This window comes from Vicia villosa, linkage group LG2 (genome assembly GCF_029867415.1).
Source record: "Vicia villosa cultivar HV-30 ecotype Madison, WI linkage group LG2, Vvil1.0, whole genome shotgun sequence".
Taxonomy (NCBI): domain Eukaryota; kingdom Viridiplantae; phylum Streptophyta; class Magnoliopsida; order Fabales; family Fabaceae; genus Vicia; species Vicia villosa.
Genome location: NC_081181.1, coordinates 127,357,043 through 127,380,299, shown reverse-complemented (window position 1 = coordinate 127,380,299; position 23,257 = coordinate 127,357,043). Strand labels below are relative to the sequence as shown.

At 36.4% G+C, this 23,257-nt stretch overlaps 1 protein-coding gene across 1 annotated transcript; it reads left to right on the top strand.

Moving 5' to 3' along the window:
* The first annotated feature begins 222 nt into the window (after positions 1-222).
* Positions 223-22,681, top strand: LOC131649973 (uncharacterized). The gene is made up of 2 exons (XM_058919712.1): positions 223-712; positions 20,763-22,681. The coding sequence occupies exons 1-2, from the start codon at positions 223-225 to the stop codon at positions 22,679-22,681; spliced, it is 2,409 nt and encodes an 802-aa protein (XP_058775695.1).
* Positions 22,682-23,257: the final 576 nt, after the last annotated feature.

Sequence of the window (23,257 nt, the reverse complement as noted above, 5' to 3'; positions counted from 1 at the left end):
TAAAAGAATTATAGTTAAGCTTAAGCTATTAATTTTTAATTTCCTCTGTAATCTTTCTTATTAATGTAATTGATTTTGTTTTGCTTTAATAATTTAATTTATTTTAGGAACTCAATTTTACAACGGGACTGCAATAGACGTTTGTCGGTGAATACTATCTACGAAATTGATCTTCAGCGGACACATTAAACATAGTGAGATATTCCAGGTTTTTTTTTTACTATGCCTCCTAAGAATAGGAAGTATGAATGTGGAAATGATAAGCGTAGGAAAAAGAAAAAAATTGAAGAGTTAGTTAGATCTCAAGCGGGAGCTCTTGATAAATTTTTAACTAAAGAATCACAAGTTTCAAATGAAAATATTGATAATATTGAAGTTGTGCCTATTGAAAATGATAATGTTGATAGTGTGCCTATTGAAAATGATAATGTTGATAGTGTGCCTATTGAAAATGACAATCTTGATAGTATGCCCATTGATGAGGAAATTAATAATGATAATGATAATCTTGAGGAAGTTAATAATGATCATAATGTTGATTATGATATATTTGATCCAAGAAATTGGGACAGTCTTCAACCTAAACTAATTGATTTATTAGTTATGAAAGGTCCTAAAAGAGATAATTCTATTTCAAAGGGTCCTAGAGATAGTTTGAATAGACGTTTTACGGCTAATTTGTATACGAGGGCTTTAGCAAATGGAGAGATGTGTGATAGAGATTGGCTTGTTTATTCGAAAGAGCTTGATAGATTATTTTGTTTTTGTTGTAAAGTTTTTAAAAATGGTATTGGTAAGGGACAATTAGCAAATGAGGATTATAGTTGTAATACGGTGAACTGACTTTTTATCAATCGAAATGTCGCGGTAAGCAAGAGTCGCCACCGACTTTTATTTTATCCAAACAATATTCGGAAAGGCAAAAAGAAACAGAAAAAAACCTTTTAAGAAATCTAAGTTCGGGGGGTAATTTATGCAAAGGGAAGGTGTAAGGCACCCTTTGCATCCATGGTTTTCCATGGGCTCTTAATTGCTTTGCTTGCTCGTTTGTTTAGAAAATGTAGATGAAAGAGATAGGGACTTTAGCTCGTAAATGAGCGTAGCCCTTTTGAAAAATTATGAGAAAGAATATAATGAAAGTTTGAGCATTGCAAGGCAATTAGGGGCAATTACCTTAAACTCAGATGATAGGTCTCTTTTTAGCCTTTCAGAATGAAAGGGTCTATCCTTGCCATAAGAGGGCAGGAAGCCTTTCGTTTGGAGGTTGAAGGGTCGTCGAAGCATCCTTTGCCATGAGACTGTCCCATGCCATAGAAGGGTAGGTAGTCTAAGGCAAGGATCAGAATAAGCCATTTTTTCGTTAGGCAACCAGAAGATACCTCAGCTTTTTTCCGTAGGCAACTTCCGAGGGTCGAGGTCATGTTAGTGTATCGAAGGCAGCATCATTAGGGACCATGACCTTTAATCGAGGCAACATGGCTGAGATATCCTCGTATTCGAGGGACTGGCTATTCTGCAAAAATACAAGGCAACAGGAACAGGCAACAAGGCAACAGGCAACAAGGCAACCAGGCAACAGAGGGGTTACCCCAAAAGCGTGTGTGTGTGCACCAATCATGTGATTATATTCGAATATATTATCTTGTAAAATTAGTGATTCTATGTTCAATTCAAAGGTTGCACTCCCTAGGATTACTAACCACGCATTTAAATAATATAACCAAAACAAATATGGGGGAGGGAAATTGTAACCAGCGGATCCCTTAATAGGGTTTGACATAAGTAATAATTATAAGAAAAAATAGAAGAGGTTAGAGTTTTAGAGTTACCGACTATGAGAGCTTTGATGGTTGGCGAACCCTGAAAAATTGACAAAAGGAAACAAAATAGGAAGGGGTGAGTGCATTATCGATTCATTGGCAATTAGGGTTAACCCTAATTAAATAAATAGATAAAGCAAAAAGAAATTAAATCAAATAAATATGAAAAGGACTTAGCTTTTTATTTGATCTGATATGGTTGACAGTCGGGAGTAGCATCGGGGTTAACCCTGTGGTCCTTTAGATCCAGTGGAGGAGATTGAGGACGAATTTGCGAATATCTGGGAGAATAGATAAACAGCTCAAAAGTACCTCGCAATAAACAAAAAAATGTTAGTAATGAAATACCAAAATAATGACTGGAAAATGATAAAAGATATAAACAAATATTGATAAAAAATAACAAGAACAACAGAAATTCAATATTAAATTCTAAAAAAAAAGTAATTAACTACAACATTTTGGTATTTTTATTAATTATATGAAAATAAAGTATTTTGATATTTTTAGAGATTGGGAAAGCATACATAACTAAATTAGCAAATGAAACAAATCACTTAAATAAATAAAAAAACTAATAATAAAAAGAGTGCAAATATATATAGAAAATAGTGTACTACTACCTATTGAAATAAAACTCTAAAATTATATGTATATATGCATCAATTGATAATGATAAATATTAGTTAGCATTAACTTAAATTTACGTTACATGAGATTGAGTTTTGTTGTTTTTATTTGACTTTTTCCAAATTCTCTTCAACGAATCCGTTCTTGACAAGTGGATTAGGAATTGATAAAAAACAAAGATTAGAATAACACATATTAAACCGAAAGGGCTAAACAGTATCAAAAGTTTTAGATCTCTCCTCTTCTTCTTAGCCACAAATTTTCTAATCCCTCTTGTTCTACCATCTACTCAAACTTGTTCCTATTTCTTTCAAGATCTAAACCAGATGTACAATAGCAAACATGGATCTATGGCTAATCAGAACATTTGTAACAAATTAAGAACAACACAGAAGTATTAACAAATCAACAATGCTGAAGCGAGATAGCGATAAGCATCAGGAAGAAAAATTGCAAGCATAGACAAGCTGAGTTACTGTTAGAGGTCGCGTGATGAAGCTGTTGGTGGATCGGAGACTGTTCTCGATCGCGATGGCTCGTCGGAGTCGAGCGGATCCGTAGCGCGGGGAGGGGCCGGCGTTGGCTACACGGCGATGGTTCGTCGGCGATGCTAGTGATCTCCGACTTCCTCTTTTGTACTCTTTGCTTCCTGCAACAAATGTGAATGAAAATCGGCCTCAGGGTTGGTTGTTAATTGTTTAATATGAAATTGTTTGTAGATTGGATCGGGGATGCTCCGTGAGAGTGTGGGCAACGACGAATACATGTTTCGAACTCGTTTTGATTTTTTTGCAATCTCCTCGCTTTCCTTTGCTGTAATGAGAACCTGTACAAACACTAAAACAAGAACAATAGAAAAAAAGGAACTGTAACAATAGTTAGTTTTATGATCTTTGATGGTAAGTAAAAGACATGTTAGTGGGATTTGAGAATGGCTTGTAGGTGTGTAGGTTTGATGATTTAAAGGTTAGATGTTAGGATTATATGGTGTAGTTATATGTCAGGGAGAAAGAAGAAAAGGGTTTAACTTGGTGTAAGGTTGAAAAGAATTGGGTGAAATCGATAGTGATTGGAAACACTTTGACTTGTGTGCTAGAAACATGTGCAGAATTATGTGAATTGGTGAATGAGTTATCGTACGTGAATGCGGTAGAAAAATAGGGTTAGTCTCCTCCTCCTTAGGTTAGGATTTTGTACCTATTTATAACATAAAATTAGGTTAGAAATAATTAATAAAGAATAAAGTCCATAATTAACAAAAATAATAAAAAATCCAAAAATCAAATATTTTTGATTGGGAGTTATAATTATTTTAATTAATCGTGGTCCTCTTCTAAAATGTGACAAAGATCTATTTTTGAATATTTTATGAATTTATGATAAAATACAAAAAGTGAAAAAAGGTAATATGCATGAAAATATTAATTAATTACATGAAAAAACTATTTTTGTTATTTTTGAATGTTTTATGGATTTTATTGATTTTTCTTCTTTTTTTTTTTTGATAAAAATGAGGTTAGAAATAAAAAAAATAGAAAACTAATAAAAGGGGAAATGTGTTAGAAGTGGGATTCGACCCCCGGGACATCTCAGTCGTGCGTCTTCTGCCCTCAAACTCTTACCAACTACGCTATGTCAATTATTCAAAATAAAATGACATTCACAATTATAAGAGGGCAAATTTTGGGGTATGACAGCTGCCCCTGTTCAATTATCTTAAACCTGAAGATGTAGAGTGGTTTGTATGCCAGTCGGTATCTGAAGGTGGAAGATGATTGAACACTAGAATACCAAGAAATTTGCCCTAGCTGAAGTAGGGACTTTTGTCGGAGATGGGCTTAAAGATGCCATCCAGGTGTTGTTGGAGTATTAATTGTTGCGAGGTTTCTGTTTTTAGTCTTTGAATGTTGAGGAACCGTCTGAGGTATCGACTCAAGTCTGAATTGGATTACCGTCAGAGGTACCGACTTAATATTCGCAGCATATCATTAAGGCACCGTCAAAGGTATCGACTTAGATATGAAGGTGGATCATTAAGGAACCGTCAAAGGTATCGACTTAACTTCCAAAGGTAGATCATTAAGGAACCGTCAAAGGTATCGACTTAATATTCGAAGCATATCATTAAGGCACCGTCAAAGGTATCGACTTAGATATGAAGGTGGATCATTAAGGAACCGTCAAAGGTATCGACTTAACTTCCAAAGGTAGATCATTAAGGAACCGTCAAAGGTATCGACTTAATATTCGAAGCATATCATTAAGGCACCGTCAAAGGTATTGACTTAGATATGAAGGTGGATCATTAAGGAACCGTCAAAGGTATCGACTTAACTTCCAAAGGTAGATCATTAAGGAACCGTCAAAGGTATCGACTTAATATTCGAAGCATATCATTAAGGCACCGTCAAAGGTATCGACTTAGATATGAAGGTGGATCATTAAGGAACCGTCAAAGGTATCGACTTAACTTCCAAAGGTAGATCATTAAGGAACCGTCAAAGGTATCGACTTAAGTCTGAATATATTAAGGAACCGTCAAAGGTGTCGACTTAATACTTGAAAATAGAGGTAGTAGTATCCTGAAAAGTAGAGGTTAGTTTTCTTATGTCATGATGCATGTGTTTATGTAATGAGTATCTCAAAATAAATGAGAAACTTCGTATGTTATGGATTTGTTATATAGTGATGTATGCGATGTATGAATATGTTTGTGTCATATGGTATGCAAATATGATTTAGTCGAGAAAATAAATCTCCAAGTCTTTGTTGTTTGGATTTCGTCTTGCAGATGCTCAGCTGGGGATTTATAATTTCTGCTTGGGGATCATTAGTAACTTGATGTTCCCTGATTGGGGATAAAGGGAAACCATGTTGGGGAGCCATGCCTTTGTCGGGGTAGGAGTGTTGGAAGACATCTTCTTAGGGATTACTCTGTGGGGATATGATCTTGCGAAATCAGCTTTGTGGGAAGACGCGGATGTCTTGAATGTTGCCCCTAGTATTATAGTACCTGTCGTTCCTGGACTTTAATTAGGGCACGCCACTGAATGTTGATCAAGATGTCAAGCTGGACTTGTATAGATTTGCCCCGGTTAGTAGGAACTTTGGAAAGATTCGTCTCGCGAGGACTTTATGAGATATGAACCATGGGCGACATGCCCCTTTAGTAACCATTGGTCCAGGACAATGCCCCATATTGATTGGAAATAGCTTAAGATTTATTTGGATGCATGCCCCTGATTGTTTTTGGCATCTTTGAGAGATTCTCGGAATCTTGACTTGATTTCCCCAGATTGACCGGGAAATAGTTTGACTTCCGCTTGGGATGTATGCTTTTGACTTTTTGGCATTTGAGAGATTCTTCGAATCTTGACTTGATTGCCCCAGATTGATTGGGAGAAACGTGTCATGCCCCTTGTATATGTAGGAGACGTTGCCTATCGGGATAACTTTCTAGTCATTAGTTGTACCCTGTGCAAGTTCTTTCTGATGCTAACATTTGAAATTATGTAGCAGAATATGTTTAATAATGAATTCATGAGATGCAATGCATACGTTTGTCTTGAGTTTTTTTGAAAAACATTAAAACCAAAGATGTAAACGTGTGATGTTTGTAAAAAAACATGATATTTGTAAAAACATGATATTTGTGACAACGTGATGTTTGTAGAAACGTGATATCAACTTGGTATTTTTGGTAAACCTTAAGGAGTCAGGATACCTTTTTGGTGACAGTATGCTTTCGAACTAACCATGCTTCAATTAGGACTTTCAAGGGTTGTAACGTGGCTTGGTTCACGGTTTTAAGAAACAAAGGATAATGGCTCAAAGTTTATTGTACCCACCCCTCTTCGTGATGATCTTCAGTCCTAAGCTCAACTAAATCAAACTTATGCATTCAGGTTCCAAGAGACTTTTGGATTTGCACCTTTGATACTGATGATGGTTCACAAGCAAAGATAACTTTTGAGATGGCAGTCACTTCTTCCTTTTGGTAGTCACAACTTTGTGTTGTTTAAGAATTTATTGACTTCTTTTTTTCTCATCTTTTTGATATCCCTAACTTTTGCCTGAACTGTCTATTTTGAGCTTACAGTCAGCGGGATGCCTTGATTTTTGCCTAAGTCGTCTTTTGATTTTTGACTTAGCAGGCTTTTATTTGTATAGATGTTTTTCATTTTTTTTTTGAAAGATATTGACTGCCTTGCTTGATGAACCATCATTGGCTTTTGATTGACGTATCCAACGCTTCTTTGATGTGTGCGGATGAACGCTTGTGATTGAAACCTTTGTTGAAAGGTGTACTGAATGATTCTCTTAAAATAGAATGCACAGCCAAATTAACTGAGAACTACCCTGCCCCAGGTTATGATCAAGGGTTTTAATTAGTACAAGAAAGAAACTTCTACTTCTTAGGCTCAAGGGGGTTGACGAGGGATTATCATCCTTATATCTCCACTGTTTAGGAATTGAAACAATGCCTGTACATCGTCAACATAGTCCGTTCGAAAGCAAACTGTATGAGGTTGCGGTATCGTTTTCGTCATCCTCCCTTAAAAGGCTTACAGCTTAGCAGGAGTTGAGTATCACAAAACATATGCAGAGTAACGACATAATTTAAAAGGAGTGATAGCGAAATAATTTATTCAAGACAAACATATGCAATGCACTGATGATGATTATTAAAACAAATAATGTCTATCATAATTGGAGTGTTTAAACAAACAGAATAGAAATTGCAAATGAAAGTAAATCTAATGATCTAAAAAGTTCATCCTTCTAGGTATTAATCAATCTTTTTGTGATTAGGCATAGGAGTAGTGATCACCACAGGAGTCTTGGGATGATAGAATTCAATTTCACCAGCATCGATCATGTCTTGAATCTTGTTCTTCAATGGCCAACAATCATTCGTATCATGCCCAGGGCTATTGGAGTGATATGCGCACCTCGCATTGGGCTTGTAGCTAGGGGCGGAAGTGTTAGGCTTTACAGGAGGATCCCTTAAAGTAATCAAGTTCTCTCTCAGCAAATGTTGTAATGCTTGAGCCAGTGACATGTTAATTTTGGTGAATTGACGCTTAGGTGCATCTGGCTTGCGTCGTTGTTGTGGAGCTGGTGTAGAGATCAGAACTGCCCAACAGATTGGTTGCGTTCATTACGGCCTTTCTGGTTGTGCACAACATCAGCTATATGAGGTTCCTCAGGTGAAATGAAATCAATGATCTTGTCATCGATTAAATCTTGAATCTTATGCTTCAATGGTCCATAATCCTTAGTGTCATGACCAAGATTGTTCGAACAATAAGCACATTTCGCATTGTAATTGTACCCAGGAATAGGAGTGCCTTCAATTCTTCTTGCCCCTTGGCTGAGTTCAGAATCAAAGTTTGGGATCGGACGTTCTGAGCCTGAAGGTGTTTGACTGATTGCTCGAAATCCATTTGTGCTGAAGTAAACAACAAGAGAGGATGAGATACCTGTTGTGAGAAACCTGTTATGCGATGTTATGAATGCAAATGCAATTCTTTCAAGGTTCTTTAGGAAATTTAGTTCACGACATATAGAAGTTAAATTGGTCGCAGCCTTGTCTGAAGAACTCTGACTTTCGTCTTGGAACATCCTTTTTTGAGAATCAAGCTCACCATATCGAGTGGGTCATCGCCTCTGATTCGGGATCCTTCTGAATTTGAAAGTATATGGCTAGAGGAAAGTAAATCCTCTTGCCCCTTGATAGGTATCGAGTCTCTGAATTGGAAGGCACGTGGCCAGAGGAAAATAAATCCTCTTGCCCCTAGATAGGAATTCAGTCCTTGATAAGAGCACCTGAAATTATGCGCCCTAAATTCCTAAGATCCTTGAAAGGGTTAGTTGATCATGTTATGCTTATGATGTCATGATGTCATGATGTTATGCGAATGCAGTTCATTAGTCATAGTGTGAGATAGTAAGGACAAACAAGTCCTTTCAACAAAACCTGCGAGAAAATGAAGGTTAGTAGCAAACACAAACAAGTCACACAAGTCAGGCAAGTCACACAAGTCACACAATTTTGCCTTATGGTTAGGCTTGCACGTGGTTCACAGGTACGTACCCTCCCCCTGAAGTTTAGTTGGTTCAACCTGTCCTATATAAAGATCGGGTTCTAGGGAGCTCATATCATTGACCTTTCTCGAAGGCGCTTATCTCAGTTCGGCAATCGAATCACCAACCGGGAAGGTCCTGAAAGTCCAGTCCATATGAGTGTAGCTTCGAGTATCAACCAACTTCAGTCGGAACCAAAGCCAGCCATCTCGCTACTTTCTAAAAGGCCAAAGTCAAGTTCGACTAAGGTTCTAAGGGCGAATTAGTGCTTAATGACACCACGCGGCAGCCAAGCATTTCCTCAGGTCGGATCCCAAGGAACACCAGGACAAACCAATGTGCCACACTAACGATGGCCATCAGATCAACCACATCAGTATACGCTGTGCAGTCTCCTTGATCTCATGCCATATGCCTAAGGTACTCAGATCCGGGTTAGGATCTTTCACACAACAGAATACCCAAAACAGCCCTGCAAAATTAAATCAAACAAAGCAAACAATAGAAAACATTTAAATGAATCCTAAACTTTTAAGGTAACCCCTCTTTTATCGAAAATTTATCCCCAGCAGAGTCGCCAGTTCTGTAATACGGTGAACTGACTTTTTATCAATCGAAATGTCGCGGTAAGCAAGAGTCGCCACCGACTTTTATTTTATCCAAACAATATTCGGAAAGGCAAAAAGAAACAGAAAAAAACCTTTTAAGAAATCTAAGTTCGGGGGGTAATTTATGCAAAGGGAAGGTGTAAGGCACCCTTTGCATCCATGGTTTTCCATGGGCTCTTAATTGCTTTGCTTGCTCGTTTGTTTAGAAAATGTAGATGAAAGAGATAGGGACTTTAGCTCGTAAATGAGCGTAGCCCTTTTGAAAAATTATGAGAAAGAATATAATGAAAGTTTGAGCATTGCAAGGCAATTAGGGGCAATTACCTTAAACTCAGATGATAGGTCTCTTTTTAGCCTTTCAGAATGAAAGGGTCTATCCTTGCCATAAGAGGGCAGGAAGCCTTTCGTTTGGAGGTTGAAGGGTCGTCGAAGCATCCTTTGCCATGAGACTGTCCCATGCCATAGAAGGGTAGGTGGTCTAAGGCAAGGATCAGAATAAGCCATTTTTTCGTTAGGCAACCAGAAGATACCTCAGCTTTTTTCCGTAGGCAACTTCCGAGGGTCGAGGTCATGTTAGTGTATCGAAGGCAGCATCATTAGGGACCATGACCTTTAATCGAGGCAACATGGCTGAGATATCCTCGTATTCGAGGGACTGGCTATTCTGCAAAAATACAAGGCAACAGGAACAGGCAACAAGGCAACAGGCAACAAGGCAACCAGGCAACAGAGGGGTTACCCCAAAAGCGTGTGTGTGTGTGCACCAATCATGTGATTATATTCGAATATATTATCTTGTAAAATTAGTGATTCTATGTTCAATTCAAAGGTTGCACTCCCTAGGATTACTAACCACGCATTTAAATAATATAACCAAAACAAATATGGGGGAGGGAAATTGTAACCAGCGGATCCCTTAATAGGGTTTGACATAAGTAATAATTATAAGAAAAAATAGAAGAGGTTAGAGTTTTAGAGTTACCGACTATGAGAGCTTTGATGGTTGGCGAACCCTGAAAAATTGACAAAAGGAAACAAAATAGGAAGGGGTGAGTGCATTATCGATTCATTGGCAATTAGGGTTAACCCTAATTAAATAAATAGATAAAGCAAAAAGAAATTAAATCAAATAAATATGAAAAGGACTTAGCTTTTTATTTGATCTGATATGGTTGACAGTCGGGAGTAGCATCGGGGTTAACCCTGTGGTCCTTTAGATCCAGTGGAGGAGATTGAGGACGAATTTGCGAATATCTGGGAGAATAGATAAACAGCTCAAAAGTACCTCGCAATAAACAAAAAAATGTTAGTAATGAAATACCAAAATAATGACTGTAAAATGATAAAAGATATAAACAAATATTGATAAAAAATAACAAGAACAACAGAAATTCAATATTAAATTCTAAAAAAAAAGTAATTAACTACAACATTTTGGTATTTTTATTAATTATATGAAAATAAAGTATTTTGATATTTTTAGAGATTGGGAAAGCATACATAACTAAATTAGCAAATGAAACAAATCACTTAAATAAATAAAAAAACTAATAATAAAAAGAGTGCAAATATATATAGAAAATAGTGTACTACTACCTATTGAAATAAAACTCTAAAATTATATGTATATATGCATCAATTGATAATGATAAATATTAGTTAGCATTAACTTAAATTTACGTTACATGAGATTGAGTTTTGTTGTTTTTATTTGACTTTTTCCAAATTCTCTTCAACGAATCCGTTCTTGACAAGTGGATTAGGAATTGATAAAAAACAAAGATTAGAATAACACATATTAAACCGAAAGGGCTAAACAGTATCAAAAGTTTTAGATCTCTCCTCTTCTTCTTAGCCACAAATTTTCTAATCCCTCTTGTTCTACCATCTACTCAAACTTGTTCCTATTTCTTTCAAGATCTAAACCAGATGTACAATAGCAAACATGGATCTATGGCTAATCAGAACATTTGTAACAAATTAAGAACAACACAGAAGTATTAACAAATCAACAATGCTGAAGCGAGATAGCGATAAGCATCAGGAAGAAAAATTGCAAGCATAGACAAGCTGAGTTACTGTTAGAGGTCGCGTGATGAAGCTGTTGGTGGATCGGAGACTGTTCTCGATCGCGATGGCTCGTCGGAGTCGAGCGGATCCGTAGCGCGGGGAGGGGTCGGCGTTGGCTACACGGCGATGGTTCGTCGGCGATGCTAGTGATCTCCGACTTCCTCTTTTGTACTCTTTGCTTCCTGCAACAAATGTGAATGAAAATCGGCCTCAGGGTTGGTTGTTAATTGTTTAATATGAAATTGTTTGTAGATTGGATCGGGGATGCTCCGTGAGAGTGTGGGCAACGACGAATACATGTTTCGAACTCGTTTTGATTTTTTTGCAATCTCCTCGCTTTCCTTTGCTGTAATGAGAACCTGTACAAACACTAAAACAAGAACAATAGAAAAAAAGGAACTGTAACAATAGTTAGTTTTATGATCTTTGATGGTAAGTAAAAGACATGTTAGTGGGATTTGAGAATGGCTTGTAGGTGTGTAGGTTTGATGATTTAAAGGTTAGATGTTAGGATTATATGGTGTAGTTATATGTCAGGGAGAAAGAAGAAAAGGGTTTAACTTGGTGTAAGGTTGAAAAGAATTGGGTGAAATCGATAGTGATTGGAAACACTTTGACTTGTGTGCTAGAAACATGTGCAGAATTATGTGAATTGGTGAATGAGTTATCGTACGTGAATGCGGTAGAAAAATAGGGTTAGTCTCCTCCTCCTTAGGTTAGGATTTTGTACCTATTTATAACATAAAATTAGGTTAGAAATAATTAATAAAGAATAAAGTCCATAATTAACAAAAATAATAAAAAATCCAAAAATCAAATATTTTTGATTGGGAGTTATAATTATTTTAATTAATCGTGGTCCTCTTCTAAAATGTGACAAAGATCTATTTTTGAATATTTTATGAATTTATGATAAAATACAAAAAGTGAAAAAAGGTAATATGCATGAAAATATTAATTAATTACATGAAAAAACTATTTTTGTTATTTTTGAATGTTTTATGGATTTTATTGATTTTTCTTCTTTTTTTTTTTTGATAAAAATGAGGTTAGAAATAAAAAAAATAGAAAACTAATAAAAGGGGAAATGTGTTAGAAGTGGGATTCGACCCCCGGGACATCTCAGTCGTGCGTCTTCTGCCCTCAAACTCTTACCAACTACGCTATGTCAATTATTCAAAATAAAATGACATTCACAATTATAAGAGGGCAAATTTTGGGGTATGACAGCTGCCCCTGTTCAATTATCTTAAACCTGAAGATGTAGAGTGGTTTGTATGCCAGTCGGTATCTGAAGGTGGAAGATGATTGAACACTAGAATACCAAGAAATTTGCCCTAGCTGAAGTAGGGACTTTTGTCGGAGATGGGCTTAAAGATGCCATCCAGGTGTTGTTGGAGTATTAATTGTTGCGAGGTTTCTGTTTTTAGTCTTTGAATGTTGAGGAACCGTCTGAGGTATCGACTCAAGTCTGAATTGGATTACCGTCAGAGGTACCGACTTAATATTCGCAGCATATCATTAAGGCACCGTCAAAGGTATCGACTTAGATATGAAGGTGGATCATTAAGGAACCGTCAAAGGTATCGACTTAACTTCCAAAGGTAGATCATTAAGGAACCGTCAAAGGTATCGACTTAATATTCGAAGCATATCATTAAGGCACCGTCAAAGGTATCGACTTAGATATGAAGGTGGATCATTAAGGAACCGTCAAAGGTATCGACTTAACTTCCAAAGGTAGATCATTAAGGAACCGTCAAAGGTATCGACTTAATATTCGAAGCATATCATTAAGGCACCGTCAAAGGTATTGACTTAGATATGAAGGTGGATCATTAAGGAACCGTCAAAGGTATCGACTTAACTTCCAAAGGTAGATCATTAAGGAACCGTCAAAGGTATCGACTTAATATTCGAAGCATATCATTAAGGCACCGTCAAAGGTATCGACTTAGATATGAAGGTGGATCATTAAGGAACCGTCAAAGGTATCGACTTAACTTCCAAAGGTAGATCATTAAGGAACCGTCAAAGGTATCGACTTAAGTCTGAATATATTAAGGAACCGTCAAAGGTGTCGACTTAATACTTGAAAATAGAGGTAGTAGTATCCTGAAAAGTAGAGGTTAGTTTTCTTATGTCATGATGCATGTGTTTATGTAATGAGTATCTCAAAATAAATGAGAAACTTCGTATGTTATGGATTTGTTATATAGTGATGTATGCGATGTATGAATATGTTTGTGTCATATGGTATGCAAATATGATTTAGTCGAGAAAATAAATCTCCAAGTCTTTGTTGTTTGGATTTCGTCTTGCAGATGCTCAGCTGGGGATTTATAATTTCTGCTTGGGGATCATTAGTAACTTGATGTTCCCTGATTGGGGATAAAGGGAAACCATGTTGGGGAGCCATGCCTTTGTCGGGGTAGGAGTGTTGGAAGACATCTTCTTAGGGATTACTCTGTGGGGATATGATCTTGCGAAATCAGCTTTGTGGGAAGACGCGGATGTCTTGAATGTTGCCCCTAGTATTATAGTACCTGTCGTTCCTGGACTTTAATTAGGGCACGCCACTGAATGTTGATCAAGATGTCAAGCTGGACTTGTATAGATTTGCCCCGGTTAGTAGGAACTTTGGAAAGATTCGTCTCGCGAGGACTTTATGAGATATGAACCATGGGCGACATGCCCCTTTAGTAACCATTGGTCCAGGACAATGCCCCATATTGATTGGAAATAGCTTAAGATTTATTTGGATGCATGCCCCTGATTGTTTTTGGCATCTTTGAGAGATTCTCGGAATCTTGACTTGATTTCCCCAGATTGACCGGGAAATAGTTTGACTTCCGCTTGGGATGTATGCTTTTGACTTTTTGGCATTTGAGAGATTCTTCGAATCTTGACTTGATTGCCCCAGATTGATTGGGAGAAACGTGTCATGCCCCTTGTATATGTAGGAGACGTTGCCTATCGGGATAACTTTCTAGTCATTAGTTGTACCCTGTGCAAGTTCTTTCTGATGCTAACATTTGAAATTATGTAGCAGAATATGTTTAATAATGAATTCATGAGATGCAATGCATACGTTTGTCTTGAGTTTTTTTGAAAAACATTAAAACCAAAGATGTAAACGTGTGATGTTTGTAAAAAAACATGATATTTGTAAAAACATGATATTTGTGACAACGTGATGTTTGTAGAAACGTGATATCAACTTGGTATTTTTGGTAAACCTTAAGGAGTCAGGATACCTTTTTGGTGACAGTATGCTTTCGAACTAACCATGCTTCAATTAGGACTTTCAAGGGTTGTAACGTGGCTTGGTTCACGGTTTTAAGAAACAAAGGATAATGGCTCAAAGTTTATTGTACCCACCCCTCTTCGTGATGATCTTCAGTCCTAAGCTCAACTAAATCAAACTTATGCATTCAGGTTCCAAGAGACTTTTGGATTTGCACCTTTGATACTGATGATGGTTCACAAGCAAAGATAACTTTTGAGATGGCAGTCACTTCTTCCTTTTGGTAGTCACAACTTTGTGTTGTTTAAGAATTTATTGACTTCTTTTTTTCTCATCTTTTTGATATCCCTAACTTTTGCCTGAACTGTCTATTTTGAGCTTACAGTCAGCGGGATGCCTTGATTTTTGCCTAAGTCGTCTTTTGATTTTTGACTTAGCAGGCTTTTATTTGTATAGATGTTTTTCATTTTTTTTTTTGAAAGATATTGACTGCCTTGCTTGATGAACCATCATTGGCTTTTGATTGACGTATCCAACGCTTCTTTGATGTGTGCGGATGAACGCTTGTGATTGAAACCTTTGTTGAAAGGTGTACTGAATGATTCTCTTAAAATAGAATGCACAGCCAAATTAACTGAGAACTACCCTGCCCCAGGTTATGATCAAGGGTTTTAATTAGTACAAGAAAGAAACTTCTACTTCTTAGGCTCAAGGGGGTTGACGAGGGATTATCATCCTTATATCTCCACTGTTTAGGAATTGAAACAATGCCTGTACATCGTCAACATAGTCCGTTCGAAAGCAAACTGTATGAGGTTGCGGTATCGTTTTCGTCATCCTCCCTTAAAAGGCTTACAGCTTAGCAGGAGTTGAGTATCACAAAACATATGCAGAGTAACGACATAATTTAAAAGGAGTGATAGCGAAATAATTTATTCAAGACAAACATATGCAATGCACTGATGATGATTATTAAAACAAATAATGTCTATCATAATTGGAGTGTTTAAACAAACAGAATAGAAATTGCAAATGAAAGTAAATCTAATGATCTAAAAAGTTCATCCTTCTAGGTATTAATCAATCTTTTTGTGATTAGGCATAGGAGTAGTGATCACCACAGGAGTCTTGGGATGATAGAATTCAATTTCACCAGCATCGATCATGTCTTGAATCTTGTTCTTCAATGGCCAACAATCATTCGTATCATGCCCAGGGCTATTGGAGTGATATGCGCACCTCGCATTGGGCTTGTAGCTAGGGGCGGAAGTGTTAGGCTTTACAGGAGGATCCCTTAAAGTAATCAAGTTCTCTCTCAGCAAATGTTGTAATGCTTGAGCCAGTGACATGTTAATTTTGGTGAATTGACGCTTAGGTGCATCTGGCTTGCGTCGTTGTTGTGGAGCTGGTGTAGAGATCAGAACTGCCCAACAGATTGGTTGCGTTCATTACGGCCTTTCTGGTTGTGCACAACATCAGCTATATGAGGTTCCTCAGGTGAAATGAAATCAATGATCTTGTCATCGATTAAATCTTGAATCTTATGCTTCAATGGTCCATAATCCTTAGTGTCATGACCAAGATTGTTCGAACAATAAGCACATTTCGCATTGTAATTGTACCCAGGAATAGGAGTGCCTTCAATTCTTCTTGCCCCTTGGCTGAGTTCAGAATCAAAGTTTGGGATCGGACGTTCTGAGCCTGAAGGTGTTTGACTGATTGCTCGAAATCCATTTGTGCTGAAGTAAACAACAAGAGAGGATGAGATACCTGTTGTGAGAAACCTGTTATGCGATGTTATGAATGCAAATGCAATTCTTTCAAGGTTCTTTAGGAAATTTAGTTCACGACATATAGAAGTTAAATTGGTCGCAGCCTTGTCTGAAGAACTCTGACTTTCGTCTTGGAACATCCTTTTTTGAGAATCAAGCTCACCATATCGAGTGGGTCATCGCCTCTGATTCGGGATCCTTCTGAATTTGAAAGTATATGGCTAGAGGAAAGTAAATCCTCTTGCCCCTTGATAGGTATCGAGTCTCTGAATTGGAAGGCACGTGGCCAGAGGAAAATAAATCCTCTTGCCCCTAGATAGGAATTCAGTCCTTGATAAGAGCACCTGAAATTATGCGCCCTAAATTCCTAAGATCCTTGAAAGGGTTAGTTGATCATGTTATGCTTATGATGTCATGATGTCATGATGTTATGCGAATGCAGTTCATTAGTCATAGTGTGAGATAGTAAGGACAAACAAGTCCTTTCAACAAAACCTGCGAGAAAATGAAGGTTAGTAGCAAACACAAACAAGTCACACAAGTCAGGCAAGTCACACAAGTCACACAATTTTGCCTTATGGTTAGGCTTGCACGTGGTTCACAGGTACGTACCCTCCCCCTGAAGTTTAGTTGGTTCAACCTGTCCTATATAAAGATCGGGTTCTAGGGAGCTCATATCATTGACCTTTCTCGAAGGCGCTTATCTCAGTTCGGCAATCGAATCACCAACCGGGAAGGTCCTGAAAGTCCAGTCCATATGAGTGTAGCTTCGAGTATCAACCAACTTCAGTCGGAACCAAAGCCAGCCATCTCGCTACTTTCTAAAAGGCCAAAGTCAAGTTCGACTAAGGTTCTAAGGGCGAATTAGTGCTTAATGACACCACGCGGCAGCCAAGCATTTCCTCAGGTCGGATCCCAAGGAACACCAGGACAAACCAATGTGCCACACTAACGATGGCCATCAGATCAACCACATCAGTATACGCTGTGCAGTCTCCTTGATCTCATGCCATATGCCTAAGGTACTCAGATCCGGGTTAGGATCTTTCACACAACAGAATACCCAAAACAGCCCTGCAAAATTAAATCAAACAAAGCAAACAATAGAAAACATTTAAATGAATCCTAAACTTTTAAGGTAACCCCTCTTTTATCGAAAATTTATCCCCAGCAGAGTCGCCAGTTCTGTAATACGGTGAACTGACTTTTTATCAATCGAAATGTCGCGGTAAGCAAGAGTCGCCACCGACTTTTATTTTATCCAAACAATATTCGGAAAGGCAAAAAGAAACAGAAAAAAACCTTTTAAGAAATCTAAGTTCGGGGGGTAATTTATGCAAAGGGAAGGTGTAAGGCACCCTTTGCATCCATGGTTTTCCATGGGCTCTTAATTGCTTTGCTTGCTCGTTTGTTTAGAAAATGTAGATGAAAGAGATAGGGACTTTAGCTCGTAAATGAGCGTAGCCCTTTTGAAAAATTATGAGAAAGAATATAATGAAAGTTTGAGCATTGCAAGGCAATTAGGGGCAATTACCTTAAACTCAGATGATAGGTCTCTTTTTAGCCTTTCAGAATGAAAGGGTCTATCCTTGCCATAAGAGGGCAGGAAGCCTTTCGTTTGGAGGTTGAAGGGTCGTCGAAGCATCCTTTGCCATGAGACTGTCCCATGCCATAGAAGGGTAGGTAGTCTAAGGCAAGGATCAGAATAAGCCATTTTTTCGTTAGGCAACCAGAAGATACCTCAGCTTTTTTCCGTAGGCAACTTCCGAGGGTCGAGGTCATGTTAGTGTATCGAAGGCAGCATCATTAGGGACCATGACCTTTAATCGAGGCAACATGGCTGAGATATCCTCGTATTCGAGGGACTGGCTATTCTGCAAAAATACAAGGCAACAGGAACAGGCAACAAGGCAACAGGCAACAAGGCAACCAGGCAACAGAGGGGTTACCCCAAAAGCGTGTGTGTGTGCACCAATCATGTGATTATATTCGAATATATTATCTTGTAAAATTAGTGATTCTATGTTCAATTCAAAGGTTGCACTCCCTAGGATTACTAACCACGCATTTAAATAATATAACCAAAACAAATATGGGGGAGGGAAATTGTAACCAGCGGATCCCTTAATAGGGTTTGACATAAGTAATAATTATAAGAAAAAATAGAAGAGGTTAGAGTTTTAGAGTTACCGACTATGAGAGCTTTGATGGTTGGCGAACCCTGAAAAATTGACAAAAGGAAACAAAATAGGAAGGGGTGAGTGCATTATCGATTCATTGGCAATTAGGGTTAACCCTAATTAAATAAATAGATAAAGCAAAAAGAAATTAAATCAAATAAATATGAAAAGGACTTAGCTTTTTATTTGATCTGATATGGTTGACAGTCGGGAGTAGCATCGGGGTTAACCCTGTGGTCCTTTAGATCCAGTGGAGGAGATTGAGGACGAATTTGCGAATATCTGGGAGAATAGATAAACAGCTCAAAAGTACCTCGCAATAAACAAAAAAATGTTAGTAATGAAATACCAAAATAATGACTGGAAAATGATAAAAGATATAAACAAATATTGATCAAAAATAACAAGAACAACAAAAATTCAATATTAAATTCTAAAAAAAAAGTAATTAACTACAACATTTTGGTATTTTTATTAATTATATGAAAATAAAGTATTTTGATATTTTTAGAGATTGGGAAAGCATACATAACTAAATTAGCAAATGAAACAAATCACTTAAATAAATAAAAAAACTAATAATAAAAAGAGTGCAAATATATATAGAAAATAGTGTACTACTACCTATTGAAATAAAACTCTAAAATTATATGTATATATGCATCAATTGATAATGATAAATATTAGTTAGCATTAACTTAAATTTACGTTACATGAGATTGAGTTTTGTTGTTTTTATTTGACTTTTTCCAAATTCTCTTCAACGAATCCGTTCTTGACAAGTGGATTAGGAATTGATAAAAAACAAAGATTAGAATAACACATATTAAACCGAAAGGGCTAAACAGTATCAAAAGTTTTAGATCTCTCCTCTTCTTCTTAGCCACAAATTTTCTAATCCCTCTTGTTCTACCATCTACTCAAACTTGTTCCTATTTCTTTCAAGATCTAAACCAGATGTACAATAGCAAACATGGATCTATGGCTAATCAGAACATTTGTAACAAATTAAGAACAACACAGAAGTATTAACAAATCAACAATGCTGAAGCGAGATAGCGATAAGCATCAGGAAGAAAAATTGCAAGCATAGACAAGCTGAGTTACTGTTAGAGGTCGCGTGATGAAGCTGTTGGTGGATCGGAGACTGTTCTCGATCGCGATGGCTCGTCGGAGTCGAGCGGATCCGTAGCGCGGGGAGGGGCCGGTGTTGGCTACACGGCGATGGTTCGTCGGCGATGCTAGTGATCTCCGACTTCCTCTTTTGTACTCTTTGCTTCCTGCAACAAATGTGAATGAAAATCGGCCTCAGGGTTGGTTGTTAATTGTTTAATATGAAATTGTTTGTAGATTGGATCGGGGATGCTCCGTGAGAGTGTGGGCAACGACGAATACATGTTTCGAACTCGTTTTGATTTTTTTGCAATCTCCTCGCTTTCCTTTGCTGTAATGAGAACCTGTACAAACACTAAAACAAGAACAATAGAAAAAAAGGAACTGTAACAATAGTTAGTTTTATGATCTTTGATGGTAAGTAAAAGACATGTTAGTGGGATTTGAGAATGGCTTGTAGGTGTGTAGGTTTGATGATTTAAAGGTTAGATGTTAGGATTATATGGTGTAGTTATATGTCAGGGAGAAAGAAGAAAAGGGTTTAACTTGGTGTAAGGTTGAAAAGAATTGGGTGAAATCGATAGTGATTGGAAACACTTTGACTTGTGTGCTAGAAACATGTGCAGAATTATGTGAATTGGTGAATGAGTTATCGTACGTGAATGCGGTAGAAAAATAGGGTTAGTCTCCTCCTCCTTAGGTTAGGATTTTGTACCTATTTATAACATAAAATTAGGTTAGAAATAATTAATAAAGAATAAAGTCCATAATTAACAAAAATAATAAAAAATCCAAAAATCAAATATTTTTGATTGGGAGTTATAATTATTTTAATTAATCGTGGTCCTCTTCTAAAATGTGACAAAGATCTATTTTTGAATATTTTATGAATTTATGATAAAATACAAAAAGTGAAAAAAGGTAATATGCATGAAAATATTAATTAATTACATGAAAAAATTATTTTTGTTATTTTTGAATGTTTTATGGATTTTATTGATTTTTCTTCTTTTTTTTTTTTTTTGATAAAAATGAGGTTAGAAATAAAAAAAATAGAAAACTAATAAAAGGGGAAATGTGTTAGAAGTGGGATTCGACCCCCGGGACATCTCAGTCGTGCGTCTTCTGCCCTCAAACTCTTACCAACTACGCTATGTCAATTATTCAAAATAAAATGACATTCACAATTATAAGAGGGCAAATTTTGGGGTATGACAATAGTGATTGGGTACATGTTGGTGCAAGAATTAAAGAGCACGAGTTAGGCATGGAACATGTTAAAAATATGACTACTTGGTATGAGTATCGTCAAAGGCTGCAAACATTTCAAACTATTGATAAAACGACTCAAAGATTAATTGAGAAAGAAAAGGTTCATTGGAAAAATGTTTTAAAAAGAGTTATTTCAATAGTAAAATTTCTAGGTAAACATAATTTGGCCTTTCGTGGTTCTCAAGAGAAATTGTACGAAGATAACAACAGAAACTTTTTGGGTTTGATTGAAATGTTAGCTGAATTTCACCCAATAATCCAAGAACATGTTAGACGTGTTACAACTCAAAAAATTCATGTTCATTATCTTGGGCATAAAATACAAAATGATTTGATTTCATTGCTTGGTTCTGCAATTAAAATTGAAATTATTAGAAAAATCAAACAAGCAAAGTATTTCTCTGTGATACTTGATTGTACTCCTGATGTTAGTCACCAAGAGCAGATGTCTTTGATAATAAGATATGTGGATATTTCTTCAGCTTCTGTTAGCATTGAGGAATCCTTTTTAGGATTTTTGAATGTGAATGATACAACTGGTCAAGGGCTTTTTGATGTTTTACAAAATGAATTGAAAGAGCTTGGTCTCGACCTATTTGATGTGAGAGGAAAAGGTTATGATAATGGGTCAAATATGAAAGGAAAACATCAAGGTGTACAAAAGAGATTTTTAGACATAAATCCGAGAGCCTTTTATACTCCTTGTGGTTGTCATAGTCTTAATTTGGCATTGTGTGATATGGCTAACTCTTGTATTAAAGCTAGGATTTTTTTTGGAGTTATTCAACGCATTTATACAATTTTTTCCAATTCTATTAAGAGGTGGAAAATTTTAAAAGATAATGTAAAAGGGTTGACTCCAAAATCATTGTCTTCCACTCATTGGGAGAGTCGTGTAGAAAGTGTCAAAGCTATAAGAACTCAAATGTTAGATTTTAGAGAAGCTTTACTTGAAGTGTCTGATAATGATCTTGATCCTAAAATACAAAATGAAGCTAAATCATTAGCAACAAATGAGCTTCGTGATTTTGAGTTTTTGATAGCTATAATTATTTGGTTTGAAATATTATCTGCAATTAATTATGTTAGCAAGATTTTACAAGAAAAGGATATGCTTATTGATGTTGCTATGGAAAAAATAAAGGAGTTGATTTCATATTTTGAGGATTATAGTGAAACAGGTTTTTATAAGGCATTGGTTAATGCTAAGGAAATTGCGGTTGAATTGAATATCACCCCTACATTTCCTCAAAGACGTATTATTAAAAGAAAAAGACAATTTGATGAGAATTTGAATACCCCAATAGTTGAGCTATCTGAAGAGGAATCTTTCAGGATTAATTATTTTCTTTACCTTGTTGATCAAGTTGTTGTTTCTCTTAATAAGAGATTTGAGCAATACCAAGAGTATGAAAGTATTTTTGGTTTCTTATTTACTTCTCACAAGTTACAATCATTGGATGATGCAACTTTAAAGTCTTGTTGTAGTAACTTTAAACGGGTATTAAAACATAATGAACAATCTGATATTGATGGGAATGAATTTTTTGCAGAGTTAAAGTTACTTAGAGAAATGTTGCCTGAAGAAATCATAACACCTATTGATATATTATTATTTTCGAAAGGCTTGGATTGTTTTCCTAATACAGTTATTGCATATAGAATTTTATTGACTATTCATGTGACTGTTGCTTCTGCAGAAAGAAGTTTTTCAAAATTGAAGTTGTTAAAGACTTACTTGCGATCTACCATGTCACAAGAAAGACTTAATGGATTGGCAGCAATAGCAGTTGAAAATGATATTTTGGAAACGATAAAATATGAAGACTTGGTTGATGAATTTGCTTCAAAAAGTGTTCGTAGGATGGCTCTTTTTAAGTAGCTACATACTTTAAGTTGTATGAAATGATGTTTATAGTTTAAACAATATTTTGAGCCTTTTTATACTTCCTTTGATTAATATATAATTTTATTTTTTGTGCATTATTTTTAATTATTGAAATTGTATTTTTCTAATATTTAGGCCCATTTTTGGAATTAGAACAGGGCCTCCGACTTGATTGGGCCGGCCCTGAACAAAGGCACACTTGACTAGGTAAGACAGTTCATGACTTCAAAGCTAAGTTACTTCAAGGTGAAGAAAGATTTTATGTACTAGGCGGGGATGGGTGACACGTTTAACGAGCTAAGGCGAAAATCAAGTTGCACGTGAGCTATCATTGCTTGGTATATAAGAAGATAGGTGTGTTAAGTATTGATGGTGTGCTTAATGAGTATACTGGTCCAAGCCCTATAAATAGAGATGTCATTCAGTTTAAACGATAATAAACTGTGTATTTAAGGTAGTTCTTAGAGAAAGTTAGTGTTGTGAAAAACGATACCAATAACAAAGTATAATAGGGAATTAGGGAAGAGAATAAGAACACAAGAATTGGTTATAACTGCTATTCTTTTACTT